Genomic DNA, 23,916 nt, shown 5'->3' on the forward strand with positions numbered 1-23,916 from the left:
GGTAAAATGTTAGAATCCGTCATCAAGGAGGAAATAGCGAGGCATCTCGAGGGGAATTGCTTGATAGAGCAGACGCAGCACGGTTTCGTTAAAGGGAAGTCGTGTCTGACAAATTTACTGGAGTTCTATGAGGATGTGTCTAGGGCGGTGGATAGAGGAGAGCCGGTGGATGTGGTCTTTCTTGATTTTCAGAAGGCGTTTGACAAGGTACCTCACAGGAGGTTATTGCAGAAGGTCAGGGGACATGGAGTTGGGGGTAGGGTGTTAGCGTGGATAGAGGATTGGTTGTCAAATAGGAGGCAGAGAGTGGGGGTCAATGGGTGTTATTCGGATTGGCGGATGGTGACTAGTGGAGCGCCCCAGGGGTCGGTGCTGGGGCCTCAGCTATTTACCATTTATATAGATGATCTGGAGGAGGGAACCGAGTGTAGGGTGTCGAAATTTGCTGATGACACCAAGATTGGTGGAACGGCAAATTGTGCGGAGGGTGTGGAGAGTCTGCAGAAGGATCTAGATAGGCTGGGCGAATGGGCCAGGAACTGGCAAATGGAATTTAATGTTGGCAAGTGCGAGGTGGTCCACTTTGGTAGGAATAATGGTAGGAAGGATTATTACTTACGTGGCGAAAAACTGCAGCAGGTGACGTTGCAGAGGGACCTCGGGGTCCTTGTGCATGAGTCGCAAAAACCCAGCTTGCAGGTGCAGCAGGTGGTCAGGAAGGCGAATGGGATGCTGGCCTTCATAGCGAGGGGGATTGAATATAAAAGTAGGGAGGTCTTGCTGCAGCTGTATAGGGCATTGGTGAGGCCGCAGCTGGAGTACTGTGTGCCGTTTTGGGCGCCGTACTTACGCAAGGATATTTTGGCCTTGGAGGGAGTGCAGAGGATGTTTACTAGGCTGACGCCGGAGTTGAGGGGGTTGAGCTATGAGGAGAGGCTGAATAAACTAGGCTTGTACTCGTTAGAGTTTAGAAGAATGAGGGGAGATCTCATTGAGACGTACAAGATGATGAATGGGATGGATAGGATAGAGGTGGAGAGACTCTTCCCGCTCAGAAAGGATAGTAGGACTAGGGGGCACAGCCTCAAGATAAAGGGGGGACGGTTTAGAATGGAGTTGAGGAGGAACTTCTTCACTCAAAGGGTGGTGAATCTCTGGAATTCTCTGCCCGTTGAAGTGGTGGAGGCTGCCTCGCTAAATATTTTTAAGACGCGGGTTGATGGGTTTTTGATAAGAGAGGGGATTAAGGGTTATGGGGAGAGGGCGGGAAAGTGGAACTGAGCCACGACAGATCAGCCATGATCTTATTGAATGGCGGGGCAGGCTTGAAGGGCTAGATGGCCTACTCCTGCTCCTATTTCTTATGTTCTTATGTTCTTATCAAACGCCTTTTGAAAATCTAAAAACACCACATCCGCTGGTTCCCCTCTGTCTACCTGAAAGGACAGGTCTGACCCACTGTCCCACCCAGTCCCAGAGTGTGAAAGGACAGTGTCTGACCCACTGTCCCACCCAGTCCCAGAGTGTGAAAGGACAGTGTCTGACCCACTGTCCCCCCCAAGTCCCAGAGTATGTGAAAGGACAATGCATTTTACACCCCATGTTATAAGTTATTTCATTCACTTTAACTTAACTAATATAGATTTATATCCAAGTTAACAATATATTCACTTTGATTCTTTGTGTATTGTAATGAGAATGTGGCTTTAAATTCTCACATTCCAAGTAACTAGTTAAAAATATTTTAAATAAAGAGCCTCTTTCTCGAGTGTCCTGGTCTGGAGATGTATGTTCAGACTAAGGTGATGTACCAGAGTTCCACAATGATACTGCAGACAATCTCTGCACCAATGTAGATGAATCCCTTTCCTTTATGTGTCAAGGTACAGGGCCATCAGGAGGCCTGGGTACATCAGGAATAGAATCAAAGAGTGGAAGTGTTTGAGAGAATCAAAGGCCTTGTGTCTTGGATAGAAATAGCCAGAGTGTGAGGCCAGCTAGCAACACAGGTGGTAACCACAGCAAAACACAAATAATGCAAACAGTGTTTTCTTTGCTTTTTGAAAATTGCCTCAGAAAGAGGATTAAGTCTTCAGCATGACATTGAGCATAGCTGTCAGACGCTGGCTGCAAAGATAAGAAATGAAACAAAGGATCTTCACAGTTCCACTGACGGGATAATTACAACATCTTAAACTATGAGCTGACCATTTTACTATTTATACAGGTGCACGTGCATGTAAATGTGTGCCTGTATGGGTGTTTACTTGTGTCTGCACAGGTATGCGTACGTGTACATGCTGCACATGAATGTATTAAATACAACACCAAAAAAAAACTCTATGGCAAAACTGGTCAATGCTGGCACATTTCCACAAATGGAAATATGTCTACATCTGTGCGATTAAACCCTTTCTTAATTTTAAAGACTTCTTTTAAGTCACCTTCAGCCTTCTCTATTCTAGAGAAAAATGTCCCAGCCTGTTCAATTTTTCCAAATCATTTTAACCTCTGATATCATCTTTGTAAATCATATTGGTGCCTCGCTAGTGCCACAATATCTTTTCCATGTTATAGAGCCTGAAATTGCGCAGAGTACTGAGTGTAGTCGAATCAATGTTGTACGCAAATTTAACATAACTTCTCTGCCTTTTACTTCTATAGAAATTAACTTGGTTGCATTTTTATGGCCTTTATAAACTGAGCTGCTCATTTTCATGATTTGTGAATCTATACCATCAACTTCTGTCCTCTGCTAAATGACTTAGACGTTTATTTTCCAAATAATATGTGGTCTCCTTGTGCCTGCAACAAAAATGTACTGCTTCACACGTACATTCATCTTTCATTTACACACATGTTTCTATCATATTAAAACAAAGGACAAATAACAGCAAAGGAACAGAGCCTTCAACCGTCCAAGCCTGTGCCAATCATATTGCCTGCCTAAACTCAAACCACCTGCACTTATGGAGTCCATATCCTTTCATTCCTATTCTATTCATGTATTTGTCTAGTTGCCCCTTAAATGCTGCTTTCATACCTGCTTCCACCACCTCCCTGGGCAGTGTGTTCCGAACATTCACCACTCTGTGTAAAAGTGTGCCTTGCACATCTGCCCTAAACTTTCCCCCACGCACCTTTAATCTATGTTCCCTAGTACTTGACTTTTCTACCCTAGGAAAGAGCATCCGACTATCCACTTTGTCCATGCTACTCATAATCTTGTAAATCACTATCAGGTCACCTCTCAACCTCTATCGTGTCAGTGAGAACAAACTGAGTTTATCCAACCTCTCCTCATAGTTCATACCCTCCAAACCAGGCAGCATCCTGGTAAACTTCGTCTGTACCCTCTCCAAAGCATTCACATCCTTCTGGTAGTGTAGTGACCAGAATTGTACACAATATTCTAAATGAGACTGAACTATTATCGTAGTCCTCTCCGTATTAACTATGCTCACCAATTTGTGTGAAATATTGATGTTGCACGTCCAATTCCCAGGGTCATTTATGTAAATAATGGGCCTGGCTCTAATTCCTGAGGGATAACACTTCACACCTTCTGCCAGTGTGACGATTTGTCATTAACCTCAACCCTTTGTTCTTGCTTTGTGTGTACACGTATACATGTATGATGTTGTGAATGTCTGTTTCTGTACATGTGTGTGAACGTGGTGCGTGCATGTGGGTACATGGATCTGTGCATACATTTTTGCATAGGTATATGTGGCTTTGAATTTTTCTGTGAATGAATATATGACAGTTGTGCAGAGCACAGGTATAGGAGTAGAGTTGAGGTAAATCAGGATGCAGTGTTTTCTAATGCTTATACACGGGAAATCTAAGGAAAAAAGAGAGATGCAGATTTCTGTGGTTCAAAGAGGAAGTTAGAGTTAGAGTCAGAGATGAGGCACGGGTTCAGTAGCAAGGATACAGGTTGGAGGAAGGCGGTGGGAATGTGGAATTTTGATGGAACAAAAGAGGAAAAGTCAGGGAGCACTAAAGTAGCAGCACTAAAATAAGGAAGATAAGAGAGGTTCAGATTGAAAGAGAGAAGGTTGAAGGTGAGTGTGTGACCACAAGTAGTTGATTTTAGAAAAAGGAGATTGGTGTGGGGGGGGGAAATCAGAGTGGGGGGGGGAAATCAGAGTGAGGGGGGGCAAGAATCAGAGAGTGAGGGGGGGCAAGAATCAGAGAGTGAGGGGGGGAAAGAATCAGAGAGTGAGGGGGGGAAAGAATCAGAGAGTGAGGGGGGGAAAGAATCAGAGAGTGAGGGGGGGAAAGAATCAGAGAGTGAGGGGGGGAAAGAATCAGAGAGTGAGGGGGGGAAAGAATCAGAGAGTGAGGGGGGGAAAGAATCAGAGAGTGAGGGGGGGAAAGAATCAGAGAGTGAGGGGGGGAAAGAATCAGAGAGTGAGGGGGGGAAAGAATCAGAGAGTGAGGGGGGGAAAGAATCAGAGAGTGAGGGGGGGAAAGAATCAGAGAGTGAGGGGGGGAAAGAATCAGAGAGTGAGGGGGGGAAAGAATCAGAGAGTGAGGGGGGGAAAGAATCAGAGAGTGAGGGGGGGAAAGAATCAGAGAGTGAGGGGGGGAAAGAATCAGAGAGTGAGGGGGGGAAAGAATCAGAGAGTGAGGGGGGGAAAGAATCAGAGAGTGAGGGGGGGAAAGAATCAGAGAGTGAGGGGGGGAAAGAATCAGAGAGTGAGGGGGGGAAAGAATCAGAGAGTGAGGGGGGGAAAGAATCAGAGAGTGAGGGGGGGAAAGAATCAGAGAGTGAGGGGGGGAAAGAATCAGAGAGTGAGGGGGGGAAAGAATCAGAGAGTGAGGGGGGGAAAGAATCAGAGAGTGAGGGGGGGAAAGAATCAGAGAGTGAGGGGGGGAAAGAATCAGAGAGTGAGGGGGGGAAAGAATCAGAGAGTGAGGGGGGGAAAGAATCAGAGAGTGAGGGGGGGAAAGAATCAGAGAGTGAGGGGGGGAAAGAATCAGAGAGTGAGGGGGGGAAAGAATCAGAGAGTGAGGGGGGAAAGAATCAGAGAGTGAGGGGGGGAAAGAATCAGAGAGTGAGGGGGGGAAAGAATCAGAGAGTGAGGGGGGGAAAGAATCAGAGAGTGAGGGGGGGAAAGAATCAGAGAGTGAGGGGGGGAAAGAATCAGAGAGTGAGGGGGGGAAAGAATCAGAGAGTGAGGGGGGGAAAGAATCAGAGAGTGAGGGGGGGAAAGAATCAGAGAGTGAGGGGGGGAAAGAATCAGAGAGTGAGGGGGGGAAAGAATCAGAGAGTGAGGGGGGGAAAGAATCAGAGAGTGAGGGGGGGAAAGAATCAGAGAGTGAGGGGGGGAAAGAATCAGAGAGTGAGGGGGGGAAAGAATCAGAGAGTGAGGGGGGGAAAGAATCAGAGAGTGAGGGGGGGAAAGAATCAGAGAGTGAGGGGGGGAAAGAATCAGAGAGTGAGGGGGGGAAAGAATCAGAGAGTGAGGGGGGGAAAGAATCAGAGAGTGAGGGGGGGAAAGAATCAGAGAGTGAGGGGGGGAAAGAATCAGAGAGTGAGGGGGGGAAAGAATCAGAGAGTGAGGGGGGGAAAGAATCAGAGAGTGAGGGGGGGAAAGAATCAGAGAGTGAGGGGGGGAAAGAATCAGAGAGTGAGGGGGGGAAAGAATCAGAGAGTGAGGGGGGGAAAGAATCAGAGAGTGAGGGGGGGAAAGAATCAGAGAGTGAGGGGGGGAAAGAATCAGAGAGTGAGGGGGGGAAAGAATCAGAGAGTGAGGGGGGGAAAGAATCAGAGAGTGAGGGGGGGAAAGAATCAGAGAGTGAGGGGGGGAAAGAATCAGAGAGTGAGGGGGGGAAAGAATCAGAGAGTGAGGGGGGGAAAGAATCAGAGAGTGAGGGGGGGAAAGAATCAGAGAGTGAGGGGGGGAAAGAATCAGAGAGTGAGGGGGGGAAAGAATCAGAGAGTGAGGGGGGGAAAGAATCAGAGAGTGAGGGGGGGAAAGAATCAGAGAGTGAGGGGGGGAAAGAATCAGAGAGTGAGGGGGGGAAAGAATCAGAGAGTGAGGGGGGGAAAGAATCAGAGAGTGAGGGGGGGAAAGAATCAGAGAGTGAGGGGGGGAAAGAATCAGAGAGTGAGGGGGGGAAAGAATCAGAGAGTGAGGGGGGGAAAGAATCAGAGAGTGAGGGGGGGAAAGAATCAGAGAGTGAGGGGGGGAAAGAATCAGAGAGTGAGGGGGGGATCAGGATGGGTACAAAGTGGGATGGCTGGAATTTGGGATGAGATTGGGATGGGTTGAGATTATGATGGGTGGAAAATGGGGAGATGGTGATATGGAGATTACGTGATTGCAACACTCCTGTTTCTTCTTGCTGCGTGTTCTGATAAGATCACTTTGTTTTAATCACCTTTTTGTTGGCAGCCACTTGCAGTTCCTTTAAGGATGTTTGTTTTGTCTGGTTTGTGCCTGAGGGAATGATCTGCAGCAGGCAGCATGTTGTACCTCGACACCTCTTAATTTTAGGAAAGGGTCTGAAATAAGTGCTCGGTCCCTAACATGCTCATACCTGTTTCATATGGATGTCATGGGGCGGCTATAGGATACCCCATCCCAGAGTGGAAAAAGCACGCACATGTCACACACAGATTTGGATCTTTCAATATTCCTTTGGCATGGATTCAGTTTCCAGGCCGTCAACTATCTTAAATATGCTGTTAAAGCACAATCATCATATTGTACCAAAGATAAGTCCCCCTTATCCTCAGGGAATTATACTGGCACAGGAGCTGCCACTACAAAATACAATCTGTATGTAGCCAACAGGGGTGAATTATACTCTGACCACATGTGACACAAGCAGGGACTATAGTTAATCTGACATTAAATAAAAAGCACTGCACTCTTACCTGCAGATAGAGGGCACCACTGACAAACATGGTGAATATATGACTGTTGCTATCCAAGCCAGAAACTGTTTCCAGGGAGCTGTAGGAAAGGCAGAAAGATTGTTCTATGTTATTTGTAATGATTTTGAAAGACTATATGTAACCAATTAGTTCAGCCTGTTTGTCCCTTATCCTGTTTGGATTCTCTCCAGTTTTCCCCACGAAAATCTTGCTTTCCTATAGTGAGTGAAATTGCACAATGAGCAGGGTTGCATGAGTGGTATAGTACCCACTGCTCTATGGCATTCCTGGCTGGGGCTTGCCTTTTAAACTATAAATTTAAAACTGCAATGTAATGTCCCTGATAGTGACTGGGTGTACTTAACACCAATCCTTGCTGTAAAACACAAATTCCAGAAGGAAGGTGTAGATCTGCCAATGTTAACTCTTCATTTGGGAGTTATGTACCCTAGTCCCGAGCCTTTCCCTACAACTTTCATATTCTTCCTTTTCAAATGTTTCTGTCAAATTCCATTTTCCCTGCTCCATCTTGGAGTAAAATCTTTCAAACATTGTTTTTTTTTCAGTTTAGAACTCTAAACCCCTTTACTTTCTATGTGTAATGGGAGAACATTGTGCACACTAGGATAGACACACAGTATGTACTGTACCTGCAGCAGAGCCAACACTAAAATGCACTCAAGCTGCACAATAAGAGACAGGAATGAAGCACACCTATTTACCCTCTTTGTACAGTATGCACAATGTTTTATAGTTGCAATTATATGAGCATTATGTGGTAATACTAAGTTGCATTTTTGATGGTTTGCAATAAAGTTCCATTGTAATATAGTGTTTGTTTGGTAGTAAAAGAGTGAAGAGTAGTTATAAAGTAATAATGTTTTATGGGAGTAATATATATTTATTATAAAGCAATACGCTTAGAATGTAGCACCATTGCATTTTTGTATTCATTATTATTGTGAAATTTTTATACAGTACCATGGTATGGTTCTAATATTGATTTGCAATGTAGTGATACTGGAAGGTTGTAATGCAGTATTGTATGTCTGTAATTCAGATATATGGTATGAAATTCCATATAGGAATCTCCCAGCCCGCTGCACTGCTCTAGCAATGGGGTGGATTGGGAAATATCAGCGGAGGCCATTTAATGGGTTTCCCGCTGGGCGCCATGACTTTCTCGCATTTCCTGGGCTAGGATACCTGGCATTATCAGCTCAGATTGCTGCAGAGCAGAGTTCTATATTTACGTTCTGATTTTAATATCATTAGTGGGCCCAGGACTGAAGTCTCCAGGTCAATCAGTGTCTCCCCCACCGCCAGGAGTAGTCCACACCAGTGGTGTTTACAACAGCTCCCCCCTGACAGAGAACAGGTGCCTAGACCCTGCTGGAGTGAAGAGAGGCCATTAAGGCCCTGCTGGGAGTTACTGGAGTTACATGGAGGGGTGCCCCTGGGCCTTGACAGCCTGGCAGTGCCAACCCAGCCCCCTGGCACTGTCCAAGGGGCAAACTGGCAATACCCAAGGGGCACCTTGGCATTGTCCACTGGGCAGTGGCAAGGGGGTGAGGCCAGAGGGATGGGGCCAGATAGGCAGGGCCTATGGAGGAGATCGGTAGGGGTGGGGGGTGTACCGTTGCCAGTCTGCAGTTGGGATCCGTGGCAGAAGGAGGGAAGGGGCTGATCGGGGCTGGCCATTGGGGTGGGGCTGTCGGAGGGTATTCAGGACTGTTGGGGGAGGGGGTTGGGGAGATCGGAGCAGTTGGGGGTGGGGATGAGGACTGCTGGGAGAGAGTGGTGGCTCATGGAGATTGGGACTGGCACGGTGGGGGAACACTGGGAGTCATCCAGGAGGCCAACGATTGGGGGTGTAAAGTTTGCACCAACAGGACTCACTCCAGTTTTTATGCAAATTCAGCACTTGGAATTTTTTTGGGAGAATCCTGGTCAACATCTTTACCTTGCTTGCCTCATTTAAGATGCACTAAAAATCTCTTTGACAAAACTTTTGTTTTCTTATCCTAACAACTCCTTGTCTTGCTTGGGGTCAAGTGTGAAACAATTCCTGCAAACCACTGGAGTATGGACTATGAAGAAAGATCGAACAAACTTGGATTGTTTTCATTGCAGTGTCGGAGGATAAGCAGGGGACCTGATAGAGGTTTATAATTATGACAGGCTGAAATAGAGTGGATAGTTAGAGTCTTTTCCCATGGTCAAAGGGTCAATTACTTGGGGGCATAGGTTGAAAGTGAGAGGGGTAAAAGTTTAAAAGAGATGTAAGGGGCAAGTTTTTCACAAAGAGGGTGGTGAATGCCTGGAACGCACTGCTGGAGGTGGTGGTGAAGGCCGATTCTATAACAAAATTCAAGAGGCATCTGGATAGATACATAAATAGGCAAGGAATAGAGGTATATGGACCACGTAGAGGCAAGACTATGTTAGAGAGGTATCTGTGTCGGCACAGATTTGGTGAGTTAAAGGGCCTGTTCCTGTGCTGTACTGTTTTTTATTCTTTGCACTTAGGATGGGATTTTCTGGCCTATCCCATTGGTGGGATCCTCTGGTCCTGCTGAAGGCAACCACTCCCCACTACTCTATCCCCCCACCAGAGGCAGGTTCCTTGGAGGTGGGACAGTGAGCTACACAAAAAACCACAGAAATAGGCAGGACCAGAAGATGCCATCGGTGGTCAATGGCAAGCCACCTCTATTGCTGGAAAACACACAACTGGAAGGCCAGAAAATCGGGCCAGTGGGGTCATTTAACCAGATTAAAGGGGCTATACAAACTCCAGTTATTGTTGCTGCATTCACATGAATGGTCCCTGGAATGAAGAGCTTGTCGTATGAGGAGTGGTTGGGGATTCTGAGTCTGTACTTGTTGGAGTTTAGAAGAATGAGGGGCAATCTTATTGAAACTTACAGGATACTGTGAGGCCTGGATAGAGTGGACATGGAGAGGATGTTCCCACTAGTGGGAGAGACTAGAACCAGGGGACGTAACCTCAGGCTAAAGGGATGATCCTTTGAAACACAGATAAGGAGGAATTTCTTCAGCCAGAGAGTGGTGAATCTGTGGAACTTTTTGCTGCAGAAGGCTGTGGAGGCCAGGTCATTGAGTGTCTTTAAGACAGAGATAGATAGCTTCTTGATTAAATAGGAGATCAGGGGTTATGGGGAAAAATGAGGATGAGAAAAATATCAAGCCATGATTGAATAGTGGAGCAGACTTGATGGGCTGAGTAGCCTAATTCTGCTCTTATGTCTTATGCTCTTATTTGGATGATGGCCCCGAACTCAAAACTCAGATGGTGTGTGTTCAAATGTCAGTGTAGAAAGTTGCGACAGTGCCTGACAGTGAAACATACAGAAATTAGAAGCAGGAGTAGGCCATTCAGCCCCTTGAACGTGCTCCACCATTCTTTTTGATCATGGCTAATCATCGAATTCAATATCTGCATCTCCCTTCCCCCCCATGTCTCTTGACTCCTGTGGCCCTAAGAGCTATAGAAACATAGTGAGATGCAAGCAACCAAAGACGGGATTGACTTGTCATCCATAACCTGGGTGTCAGGTGTGTGCTGTATATATAAAGAAATATGCTTTGCTTAGCACAAGACAAGAGTCTGTTTCACGACTCATTCTTTCTCTTCCAGTTGCTGCTTGTCCGGACAGAACAACATCAGTGATGTGCATCAGGGATAAGAGCAGCAAAAGACTGGAAGGCCAATCACTGCCAGTGAAAGAGAGTCTGTTTTTACACCCAGACAGGAATGAGCTTTGTTTGAATTTTTGTTGCAGACAGTGAAAGGGTTGAGAGGAAGATACAGAGATTATAATCTGTCCACAGTAACTGCAGATCCTGTAAATAGATCTCATTCAGATCATTTAAGCACAAACACAGGGAATGTGGGCTGCTCTTCCTGCCCAGGTTCAGGGAAGCTGTCACACAGAACAGAATAGAACTATTTCTGTAAATATTGTGCTCAGTCAGGGTAAGGAGAGTCAGGATAATGAAACTCTTTCTAGTTCAGGTTGTCCACTGTAAACATTAATGACTTCCAAATCAGGTACAAAACAGATTAACAACATGGCAAATATACACCTAACTTGCCCTTACAAACACTGCCATTTCAACTACAGTATCAATTGGATTCAAAATATTGTGCAAGACAGGTTAAATATGGAGTTAAACTATAGTATCATAGCAAATAATCTCAGCTACATCTTGGTTACTGAATAAGGGGAGAGGGTGGTGTAGTTGTGATGCTACTGGATAAGTAACCAGAGGCCCAGGCTGGTCTAGCCCATTTTGATTCTAAACTCATAGCAATGTCTCTGAAATGTTGTAGTGAGGCACTGAGTTCAAGGGCAATTAGGGATGGGCAACAAATGCTGACCCTATTGCAACACCCATATTCCACAAAAAGCATAAAAACCAAAATCCCATCAAATGTTCCCAGGGTAGGTACTCTGTGAGTAAGATATAAACTATAATTCTCACCACAGTACCAACCCAGTTGAATTTTTCAAAGACATCACGAATATGGTAGATAAAGGAGCATCTGCAGATAATTTTTAAATGCATCTTCACAAGGCACTCAGTAAGATTCCACACGAGACTGTCTGTATAAATGAAAGCACATGGAATTGAAAACAATGACTATTCTCAAATTTAAGTTTGCGCAAGTGAATTTTGAACGGGTTAAAATTGGGTCCAACATTTTGATACTGGTAGGAAATTGGTTTGAAGGTAAGAGGCAGCGTAGAGTCCAACTGGCAGTTATGTCTGCTAGGAACATGTACTGGATCTTTAGCTTTTCGCTATGTGTATCACTAAGTTAGGTGAAGAAATAGAAAGCCATATATCTCAATTTGCTCTTGACTCTGTTTAGTGGCACATTCTGATGGAGCAGAAAGTTGTGAAGAGACACCTACAGATTAAGAGAGTGGATAAACTGTGACAAATAAGGGGTGGCAGGGTGGCACAGTGGTTAGCACTGCTGCCTCACAGTGCCAGGGACCCAAGTCACCCTGGCTTGGGTGACCGTCTGTGTGGAGTTTGCACATTCTCCCTGTGTCTGCATGGGTTTCCTCTGGGTGCTCCAGTTTTCTCCTACAGCGCAAAGATGTGTAGGTTACGTTGATTGCCCATGCTAAATTGCCCCATAGTGTCAGGAGGTTAGTAGGGTAAATAAGTGGGGTCATGGGCACAGGGTTTGAGTGGGATTGTGATTGGTGCAGACTTGATGGGCTGAATGGCCTCCTTCTGCACTGTAGGGATTCTAAGATTCTATGGGGAAATATGAGATAATCCACTTCGGACCCAATAAAGTTGAATATATTCTTAATAGATATATATTAATGGCTAAAAGTCATGAATTGTTGGGAAGTGCATAGACAAGAACCATTAACATTAGAAAATATGTACAAACAGTAAAGAAAACTCATGGAATGTGGATCTTCATCTCAGGAAGCTAGAATTAAAAAGAAGAGAAGTTATGCTGCAGTGTTTGGAGCAATGGTTAGACTGTATCAAAGTATTGCATTGAGTTTTGGGCACCATATTGCAGAAAGAAGGTGGAGCACAGATTTACCAGAATGATACTGGGTTAAAAAGATTAAATTGAGAGCTCAGGTTGCATTGACTAGGCTTATAGACAGTGGATTATCGAAGATTAAGGGTGATTTAATTGAGTGATTAAAATGATTAAAGGATTTGATTGGATAGGTAATGAAAACAATTTTGTTTGATGGGACAATCCAGAACTGGGGTAATAAGAGGCAGTGTTAAACTGTTCAAGGATGGCCAGAAAGCACTTCTTCACATAAAAGGGTAGTGAGCAGCTGGACTTCTCACACAACATGCTACTGAGTCTAAATCGATTCAATATCTCAAAACTTGAGATTAATAGATTCCAGATCAATTTTACCCCCATCCCCCCTTAAGTCCAATACTGAAAAGTGGACAGAATCAGAACAGAACACAAGCTAAGATTTTACAGGAACATAAAAGAATAAGGCTAACAAGGCCATCCATTTTTCCTGGGATCTACTCATTTACCCCTCTCCCCATATCCCTCAATTCCTGTCCCTGACAATGCGAATCTTTCCTAATCAGACTTCTTAATTCACCTCACAGTTTTGCTGGTAAATTCAAAATTCAGAAACTAAGATGTAGATCTGGTTGGACTTGCTTATTGTTCTGCTACAGGATTGTGTTTAATGGTTCCATGGCAACAGTGGATTATCATCACTTACGCATTGTGCTGACAGAGAGATTCAATGCAGATGAGGATCCGAATGTTATCGTGAGGTCTGCTGTGCCTTCTTCTCTGTTGCTCTCTGTGTTCTGAAGGAAAGAGGAAATGCATTGCTATCAAAGAAAGCATAAAGATTTTCAACTCTGATCAAGGATTTCCAGTACAGTGCCACCCACAGCAGCAATGTCGGATCTGTATGGGAATGAAGTGACCCTTGTAACCTCTTGCACTGCTGATGGAGCAGTACCATGGTGATACTCCAAACACCCAGGGTAACTCCCTCCTGACTATATACCACTGTACTACCACCTCTGGTGAGACAGGACAAACCCAAGGATGTTGATGATGGTGTTTTGGACATTGTAAGGTACAATTCCATCAGGATGACTATGCTTGACTAGTCTGTGTGACAGCTCTCACAGTTTTGGCACAAACCTCCAGATGTTGGTAAGAAGGACTTTGTGGGGATGGGTTTGGCAGTGTAATTTCAGCTAGTTAGAGCTGTTTCATTCCTCTAAACTTTGTAGCAGTTTGATACCACTGAGTGTCTCACACAGCCACTTCAGAGGACATTTTAAGAGCCAACCACATTATTGTGGAGCTGGAGTCACAATTTACCTGACCAGGTAAGGATGGCAAATTGTTTTCCCTAAAGGACACCAGATGAGGTTTTATGATAATGATTTTGTGATCATCATTAGACTGGGGACTAGGTTTCTTTTTAATCCAAATTTATTAATTAAATTTAAATTCCACCAGCTCCTATGGGATGTCAGAATTAGCCTGAGCCTCTGTAGTCCAGTGACATTACCACTAACAACCACATTCCCTATCTTAGCTGAATTGCAAACAACAAATGTGAAAATGTTAGTGATAGACTATTTCATTTGAACTGTAGCGGGGTGAAGACTTGGCAGTGTGTAACTGGAAACCCAGCCGCTGTTCTCAGTCAGGTTTTCCCTTGCCATTATGTGTAGGGGAAGTGACGAATAATAATGATGACTGGATATCAGAGACTATTTCCTTAAGTGGATGTAGCTGTTACTAGGGGGCATTAGTATAAGGTTCATGGTGGGAGATATAGGAGGGATGTCTGAGATAGGTTCTTTACTCAGAGAGTGGTTGGGGTGTGGAATGGAGTGCCTGCTGTGATAGTGGAGTCGGACACTTTAGGAACTTTCAAGCGGTTATTGGATAGGCACATGGAGCACACCAGAGTGTTAGGGAGTAGGATAGCTTGATCTTGTTTTCGGAAAAAGCTTGGCACAACGTCGAGGGCCGAAGGGCCTGTACTGTGCTGTACTGTTCTATGTCTATGTCTATATCGAGGCCCCCCCCACCCCCCCATGCCCTTTCTGGGCCAGCCCCAATTGCCAGTCTCCCCCATGGCCCGCTCCGATCTCTGTCCCCCCCAATGGCCCACCCCGATCTCCCTCCACCCCATGGCCTGCCCTGATCTCCCTCCCCCCCCTCCATGGCCAGTCTGAACCCCCCTGCAGGGGACTCTAGCAGCATTCACATTTGGAGTTCGGCCCATCACGAGCCTCCTAGGCTCTTTCTTTCTGTGCAATCAGCCCAACGCCGGAAATTGTCTCCTGGCTACTTGAACAGCGCAGTGGACTGGGAGAATCCTGGCCAACATCACATTCAACAATTTTAGATCATCTGCTTCCATCTTCTATGTGTTTTTTTTATTGCTGGGTCAATCTTGTCTCATAACTTTCTTTATCCTTCACGTTGCTTTCAGACAGCTGCTACACAGCCATTCACACCTCACCTCAGCACAGCTTTTGTTTCATTACTGTACACAGGCTGTCACTTGTCTCTTTGACTTTTTTTACTATTAAACCTTTTTTCATTTAATCTCATCTGCCCACCACCCTATCACAGATTTTCCCTTTTGTTTTTCTTGCCCCCCACACCTCCTTCCTACTGGCTCTATTACTTTTCTAACTTTCCTCAGCTCTGATGAAGGGTCACTGACCTACTCTGTTAATCTCCAAAGATGCTGCCTGACCTGCCAAGTGTTTCCAGCAGTTTCTGATTTGATATCATTTTCCCTTGGTTTTGTCTGACTTTGGCTAGCTGTAGATGGTAACCTCGTGGTAAAAATGACTTTGTTAAAACCTTCAATTGCAATTTTTAATGCCTTTCTTTTAATGTCCTCATATTCTAAGGTAAGAAATCTGGAATCTTAGCTCTGTTGTGTTCCACAAATGCTGCCTGATCTGGATATCAAGCCTTTTCTGTTTATGTATTTTTTTATTTGGTCAAGGGACATGGGCGGCACTGGCTGGCCAGCATTTATTGTCCATCCCTATTTGCCCTTGAACTGAGTGGCTTGCTAGGCCATTTCAGAAGGCATTTTAAAAGCCAACCACATTGCTATGGGTTTGAAGTCACATGTAGATGAGACCAGGTAAGGATGACAGATTTCCTTCCTTAAAGAGCCATTTGTGAACCAGATGTGTTTTTACCATTGATAATTCACAATGGTTTCATGGTCATCATTGGACTTTTAATTCCAGAATTGTATTGAATTTAAATTTCACCATCTGCCATGGTGGTAACTCTGGAGAATTTGGGATTGGTCTCCTTACAGCAGAGAAGATTGGGAGGGATTTAACAGAGGTGTCCAAAATTCTGATGGATTTTCAGAAAGCAAGTATGGAGAAAACTGGCAGGACTTTTACTAAGCAGAGGAAACAGATTTAGGATAACTGATAAAAGATACAGATTAAAGATGAGGGAAATATTTTTATGCAGTGAGTTGTGATCTGGATTGCCTGAAAGGGCAATGAAATCAATAATCAAATGCAGAAGGGAATTTGATATATATTTGAAAAGGAAACTTTGCCTGATTGCTATGAGGAAAGCACAGGGGATTAAAGCTTTTTCTGGGAATGATGGGCCAATGGTCTCCTTTGCTTTATGATTCTACGAGAAAAGAAACCGGTTGGTGAATTTTCCATCAATAATCAAATATCTTCAAACAACATATACCTGGATGGTTCAACATTTTACTAACCATTTTCTAGTGTGACTGAAAATGAGTGGAGAAACTTCCTTTCTTGGACAACAAAGGTAAAATCTTGGCAGAATGAAGGAATAACTCAAATTTGACACATATTTTAAACAACTGAGAACATATTCTCCTATCAGTTAAAGGTGTTCTCTCTGTAAAGCAATATATATTGCAAAATATACAGTGAGTCACTTTCCTATTAGAACGAGAAGAGATGGCCCCTACTGGAAGAAGTAAAACATCAAATACATCAAGCATCAAAAAAAGGTTCCGAACTGAGAATTAAAAAAAATGTTTTTACTCCATTTTGAAAGTTACAAAGCCAATGTTCAGAGTGGACTGGGTGGACCCAAATCCATTCCTTTCTTGCTCCAAAAACCAAATTCAAAGTCTAATTGAATCGAATTCATGGTCCCCAAAAGAGATACAAACAAGATCCAAGTTGACAAGATAAGCACTTTATCCCATCTTGGTCTTGATCCAATGCTCAATCCTAGCCAAAAGACCAAAGTCTTTTGAACTGAGAAATTGTTATAGCATCAGTCAACAAGTCAAGTAAGACAAAAAACTGAACTGAAGAGTTAGAGAATCAAACACATCATGTCAAGTGTTTATTGCAGCAAATCCACTGCACACCAAGGAGTGTTGGAGTGTTTAATACCTCAGGCTGTAAGAACAAGTTAGAGGCATCAAACATTCACCATTCCAAGAGATGGAGAAAAATACATCAGTAAAAACATCAAACCTAGAGAAACAGAGCAAAAGATATCACCACAAACATCAAAATGAGGAACTACCACCAGGAAAGCAGTTTCTATCTTTGTTTTTCCCTAGCGCACACAGATTTCCTATTGTTTACCCCTATATCATTTTATTGATGCTGTGCCATTGCTTTGTAGGGTGATTTGCCTTTCCATTGGCAATCTCAAACACAGATATCAATTCTGCATTACGATAAAACACAGGTAAAAAGAAACACCAATTTTAGTATGGCAACAAACCAGCTCTATATTTGTTTGAGCAGATGAGAAATTTCAAAGGGAAAATAAACTCTTATCTATCACAGTCTGATAAAAATGGAGACATTTTGACTGTTCTTATCAGAGCTATGTAAGATTTCAATAAATGGCATCACTAAAGCAGCATTTCTTGAATAAATTCACTCAGTCCTTCCAGACAGACACCCAGCTGTTTCTTTATTCCCACGCAACCAATTGCTTTTCTGATCTTCTTACCGATATGGAGGTTGGCTGAGAACTGGTAAAATCCTGCCACTGGGGCGACATATTGGCCACTGGTCAGGTTCAGACCGAATCCTCGCAGGAATACGCCATCTTTCTCAGGCTGAAAGGAAACAAACTTATTCAGTAACTCAGACTGGGACTCCTTTTCAATGCTTCTTCAACAATAATTCCAACCTTGAGGATTAATATCCCAGGTACATTGTTCACATTCCCCTCTAATTAAATGCAACTTTAACAAAGGCATTAAACCACTTTGCATCAAAGGGTTCACACCACTGTCCATCTGCGGAGTGTCACACTGTCTGTAAGCTTTTGCTAATATCACTAACAGAAATTGTAGATCTAATGTAACTAGGATGCTTTCACTTTGAATTCTTACAGCAATTAGAACAGGACCTTTGTTCCATCAACCAGGGTTGAATTGAGATGAAGGTCTTGTCCCAGAAGTGGAGGTCAAACGGCAGAAACAGAATGGAGGATCAGGGAGCAAGGTCTACTGCCATGCTCACCCTTCAGCTTTATCGTCCCAGGACTACTGTTGGCCATCTATCATGTGTCAATGAGGAAATGGGAACCCTTCACTCTCTTACATACCCCTGATACCATCTGCTGCTAATTCGAGGGTTATGGGCAGGAAATCATCAAACTTGATGGTGAGGAGAAGAGGACCTTATATTACACTGAATTATTGCATAGAATTTACAGCTGCTGTGCCTAATATGACAGCATGTCATATTCTAAACTTCAACTTTTTTTTTATTTACAAAACTCGATATATAGTGATATAGCAAGAGGGTCACTTGACTTTTTTGTGGATTAGAATCTCTCCCCTGTCTCAAGAGTGAACAAAGAGAATAGTCCAGGCTGATGTGAGTCGATGACCTGCCCTGAAACCAATCATATGGGTGTGAATCTATCTTGAATGGATCATTCTAAAACAAAGACACTGATTGTCTCAAACCACAAAGCTGTTCACCAACAGCACGTGAAATCAACATGAACAGCACATCTTATATGGAAAAGACTTTGAATTGTGAAAAGTCACATGGGTAGACTGCTATGTTCTCTTGGTTTGTTAAAAGATCAGATAAGAACAGAGAACTACTGAAGCCACCAGATGCACCATAGAAAGCATTCTTTCTGGTTGTATCACAGCTTGGTATGGCTTCTGCTCTGCCCAAGACCGCAAGAAACTACAAAGGATTGTGAATGAAGCCCAGTACATCACTTAAACCAGCCTCCCATCCATTGACACTGTTTACACCTCTCCTGCCTCAGAAAAGAAGTCAGCATAATTAAGGACTCCACGCACTCCAGTCATACTCTCTTCCACCTTCTTCCATCAGGAAAAAGGTCAAAAGTCTGAGGACACGTACCAACCAAGTCAAGAACAACTTCTTCCTTGCTGCTGTCAGACTTTTGAATGGACCTACTTTGCATTAAGCTGGTCTTTCTCTACACCCTAGCTATGACTATAACACTATATTCTTCGCTATCTCCTTTCCTTTTCTATGAATGGTATGCTTTGGCTGTATGGTACGTAAGAAACAATGCTTTTCACTGTATTCTAATACATGTGACAATCATAAATCAAATTAGAGCCATCAGTCCAGCCGGTCTGTGAACCAGACTCAGAAACAACTGCAAGACGTCAAGCAGCCAAAGTATTTAATCTGTTCCAGCTTCAAAGTCCACCTGAGAACCTACCTCTTAGCTATTCGACTACAAGAAACTTCCTGCTGTGATGCCCTTCACTTTTTAAAACCCTCATTTCAATTTCAAGGCATCAAATCCTTTCAAAAGACCAGTGGCCTGCCACACGGGAGACAGGAAATTGCAAATTAGAGACTAGAATAACTGTAACCTTTATCTGTATCCAGCCAATCTTTATATGTGTGTGTGTTTAATTAGGGGTACATTTAATTAGGTTAAGTGGATGAGAATAAGTTACTTTTTTTGAAAACTCGCAAAAGCTAACTGCTGAATTACCTAATTATGATACCAACTCCAAGGGTAAGAAAGACACACCTCTTTCCAAGTAAAACATGAGGATCACGGGCAGTAAGAGATCACATTTAATCTGCCCGTTTCACAGCACAGAAACTAACCCTTCAGTCATGCCTCCTATTTATGCTCCAGAAAGTCTCCTCCTGCCCTTCACCTAACTTCATCAATGTAACTGCCCATTCCTTTCTCCTTCATTTACCTAGTTTCCCCTTAAATACATCTACATTAATTCCTTTAACTATTTCATAAGATAGCAAGCTGTCATAGAATCCCTACAGTACAGAAGGCAGCCATTTGGCCCAACATAGAACATAGAACATTATAGCACAGTACAAGCCCTTCAGCCCTTAATGTTGCGCCAACCTGTGAAACCAATCTAAAACCCATCTAACCTACACTATTCTAATATCATCCATATGTTTATCCATAAAGTCTGTACCAAACCATAATCCCACCCAGGCCATATTCCCATAACCCCACACATTTATCCTGCTAATCCCCCTAACTCTATGGTCGATTTAGCATTGCCAATCAACCTAACTCACACATCTTTGAATGGTGGGAGAAAAGCAGCACTCACCGGGAAAACATGCAAACTCGACACAACCTGGGTCCCTAGCACTGTGAGGCAGTGGTGCTAACCACTGTGCCGCTCCACATTCTAAATACTCTCTGAGCAAATACATTTCTCCTTAATTCGCAATTGGATTTATGAGTAACAACTTTATATTTATTGTTGTGAATTTAATTTTCCCCCACAAGCAGAAATATATTGTTATGTCTAAGCTGTTGCACCCTTCATAACTTAAAAAATGTCTATCAAGTCACCTCTCAGCCTTCTCTTTTCAAGAGAAAGAAATCTTAGCCTGTTCAGCACTTTCTGACAGTTACATCCTCTTACTCTGGTATCAAAATTGAAAAACTTGTCTGCACATTCTCCAATGTTTTTGCATCCTTTTTATATTGAATCTTATAACGCTTTTCACAACATTTCACAGAACTTGATTACACGCCAACCTACTTTTCTGTTCCTTGAGAAATCGACCCAAGGGCATTGTTTGCTTTTTGTGGTCTTGTTCACCTATGTGGCTACTTTAAATAATTAATGAATCTGTAATTTTAGATACTTTTGTATCTTTACCTTATTTAAGCTCTTAGTGTCCATGAGTTATGATGTCTCCTTATTCTTCCTATCACAATACTACATTACACTTACCCATGTTGATATTCATTCTACAGGTTGGCTAACATCTTGCATTTTGTCAGTCTTCCCCAGTATTGACTGCAATCCCCAGTTTTGTGCCCTTCTCAAATATTTGGAAATTGCACCTGTAATTCCAGAGTTTGAGTCCTCTTGGGAATAACAAAGGCGTTGATCTCTTTTCCCTCTACCTCAATACCATTTCAGGTTCGGTCTCAGTGGGGCCCACAGAAACCTTGGCTACATTTTCTCTGGAAGTCTTCATCCAATTTAAGCAGCCTCTCAGCTCTCTCGATGTTTGTAGGAGGATCTGCTGCAACTCAGCAAATGTAGTAGGACCCACAGAACCAGGTTTCTATTGTGAAATGGGTGCCAGACCTCCATGTTTGCTGACCCTGATCCAGAATAATGGATCTAGATGCTGCTGGTGTGAAGTAGGTGGATGCAACTCTTGCCCCAACACCATAATGTTGGATTAAAGAAATATGGAACCATCCAGTTTTCCTTCATCAATTCACAGAATCCCTGCAGTGCAGATGAGGCTATTTAGCCCATCGAGTCTGCATCAACTCTCTGACAGAGTATCTTACCCAGAGTCTCTCCCCACCCTATCCCTTTAACCCCACATTTATACCCTGGCTAATCTATCTAACCTACACATCTTGGGGCACTAAGGGACAATTTAGCATGGCCAATCCACTTAACCTGCACATCTTTGGACTATTCTATTAATCTTTGGATTATTCTACTAATGCAAGACATTATTTATATTTATGTGTATATATGCTCTTATTGCTCACTAACATTAGTGTAGGAAAGTACAGTCATGCTAATCATGTAGGTTGAAAAGCCACTCACAATATGAAAGTTCTGCAGCTCCCTTATACTCCTTCTGTTCATCACAAGGTCGTCCTTCAGCTTGCAATGGAAGGCTGCCTCCAGCCTATGATATGGACCCATCTCCCTGGGTAATAGCGGGGGAAAGGCAAGACTATCCTGAATTCTTGTACATTCCTGGCATTGTTCTTGCAACGTGATCCTATTTCTTTCTTCAACCACTTCTGCAGAAAGAAAGTCAACCAAAAGTTGGATATAGCAGAATAATTTATCTAGTCTGTTCATTCATGTTGGGGGTTTTCCTGTGATATTTAAGTTGAGCTATTATGCACCCTGGTTTGTGGTTTGATTTCCACATTAAATAGTATTTGACTCTCTCTTTGAGTAACTTGTGGCCTGACCTGTATTGGGAAGGTTTCCCTTACTTAGAACTAACTCTGTCAGCTTTCTTCAAGAACACTTTTATTTACACTATAATATAAGACAGGTTTCTAGGTAAGTACTTTTCTCTCCTTTACAGACTGTTTCAACATGCTACTTAATCTCTTGCACATGATTTCTGATCTCACTGTTACTTCATGATACACACCCCAATTCATTATCATAACTGTTAACCATCCAGAGGTTCTCCAAATCACTCACCATCTCGACTTGGAAATAAATTGCCTTTCCTTCACTGTTACTGGGTCAAAATCCTGGAACTCCCTCCTAACAGCAGTGTGGATTTAACTACATCACATGGTCTGCAACAATTAGGGATGGGTAGTAAATGCTGGCCTAGCCAATGACATCAATATCTCATGACTGAATTGTTAAGAATTAATGGAACTGCTCTACATATGCACATAGGCCATGGGCATTGAGAGACAAATATTAAAATGTACTGATGCTGCCAAACTGGAGGATGTCTAGTCTTGAGTAAGAGATGACAGAAGTTGACTTGCTTGTGGTGTCACCAGATACAGTTTAACATAGATAAATGTGAAACAAAGACAGAAAATGCTGCAAACACTCAGAAAGTCAGACAGGCAAACTGAAAAGGAGAATAGCCGTAGACTGCTGGAAAATATCTATGGACTGGTCAAGTGGGCAGAAAAGTGACAAATGGAATTCAATCAGGAGGTGATATATTTGGGGAGGTTAATGAAGGCAAAGGAATACATAATAAATGGGAGGATACTGAGAGGTGTAGAGGAAGTGAAGGACATTGAAGTGACCGAAGTGATTCCTGAAAGAAGCAGGGAAGGTTGATAAGATGGCTAAGAGAGCACATGAGCCGAGGACTAGAATGTAAGAGCAGGAAGGTTATGCTGGAATTGTATAAATCATTAGTTAGGCCATAACTGGAGTGACGTGTGGTAGTTCAGGTAATCTCATTACAGAAAGGATGTAATTGCACTCAAGAGGGTATAGAAGAGATTTGCAAGGATCTTGCCAGATTGGAAAAATGCAGCTGTGAGCAAAGATTAGAAAGGCTGGGGTTGTTCTCTTTGGAACAGAAGAGGCTGGGTGAGACTTGATAATGTATTGAATTGTGGGGGCCTGGATGGAACAGATGTGAAGGTCCAGTTACCTTAACTGGGACATCAGTGATGTAGGAGGGGTGGGGGGAGGGATGCATAGAATTAAAGTGATTGGTAGCAGGAAAGATGTTTTCACTCAGAGGGGGTAGAGTTGTAGAACTCACTGCCTGAAAGGGTAATAAAATCAGGAATCCTCATTTAAAAGGTGTCTGGTTGTGCATTGCAAGTGCCATTACCTACAGGACTACAGACCAAATGCTGCTTTTTAAAAAAAAACGCATTTATTAGTGTTGCAAATCACTTACATTAATACCGCAATGAACATCTCCTAGTTGCCGCACTCTGGAGCCTGTTCAGGTTAACTGAGGGAGAATTTAGCATAGCCAATGCACCCAACCAGCACGTCTTTCGGATTGTGGGAGGAAATTAGTGTACCTGGACGAAACCCACACAGACATTGGGAGAACATGCAGACTCTGCATAGACAACCAAGCTGGGAATTGAACCCGAGTCCCTGGATCTCTGAGACAGCAGTGCTGCCCCATGGGGTTAACCTGGATGGTGTATTTTTTGGCCATGCAGACACGATGGGCTTAGTGGTCTCTAAACTTTCTACAATTCAATGACCTAGGAGATGCAAATACATTGATCATAGATTCATAGAGCCATAGATGTTTACAGCATGGAAACAGGCCCTTTGGCCCAACTTGTCCATGCCGCACTTTTTTTTTTAAAAGCCCTATACTGATCCCAATTGCCCGCATTTGGCTCATATCCCTCTATACCCATCGTACCCATGTAACTATCTAAATGCTTTTTAAAAGATAGAATTGTACCCACCTCTACTACTACCTCCGGCAGCTTCTTCCAGCCACTCACCACCCTCTGTATGAAAAAATTGCCCCTCTGGACACTTCTG

General features: G+C 43.4%; 1 protein-coding gene across 1 annotated transcript in view; it reads right to left on the reverse strand.

The window, feature by feature from the left end:
* Positions 1–23,916, reverse strand: part of LOC145341409 (erythroferrone-like) — an 88,794-nt gene that overhangs the window by 7,016 nt on the left and 57,862 nt on the right. The window contains exons 4-7 of the mRNA XM_080186348.1: positions 21,496–21,698; positions 17,421–17,529; positions 13,159–13,249; positions 6,893–6,971 (exon numbers count right to left, since the gene is read on the reverse strand). Coding sequence (XP_080042474.1) covers positions 6,893–6,971; positions 13,159–13,249; positions 17,421–17,529; positions 21,496–21,698 — 482 coding nt within the window. The remainder of the gene's footprint in view (positions 1–6,892; positions 6,972–13,158; positions 13,250–17,420; positions 17,530–21,495; positions 21,699–23,916) is intronic.

Source organism: Carcharhinus amblyrhynchos, chromosome 3 (genome assembly GCF_965287045.1).
Source record: "Carcharhinus amblyrhynchos chromosome 3, sCarAmb.v2.hapA, whole genome shotgun sequence".
In the NCBI taxonomy this organism is placed as follows: domain Eukaryota; kingdom Metazoa; phylum Chordata; class Chondrichthyes; order Carcharhiniformes; family Carcharhinidae; genus Carcharhinus; species Carcharhinus amblyrhynchos.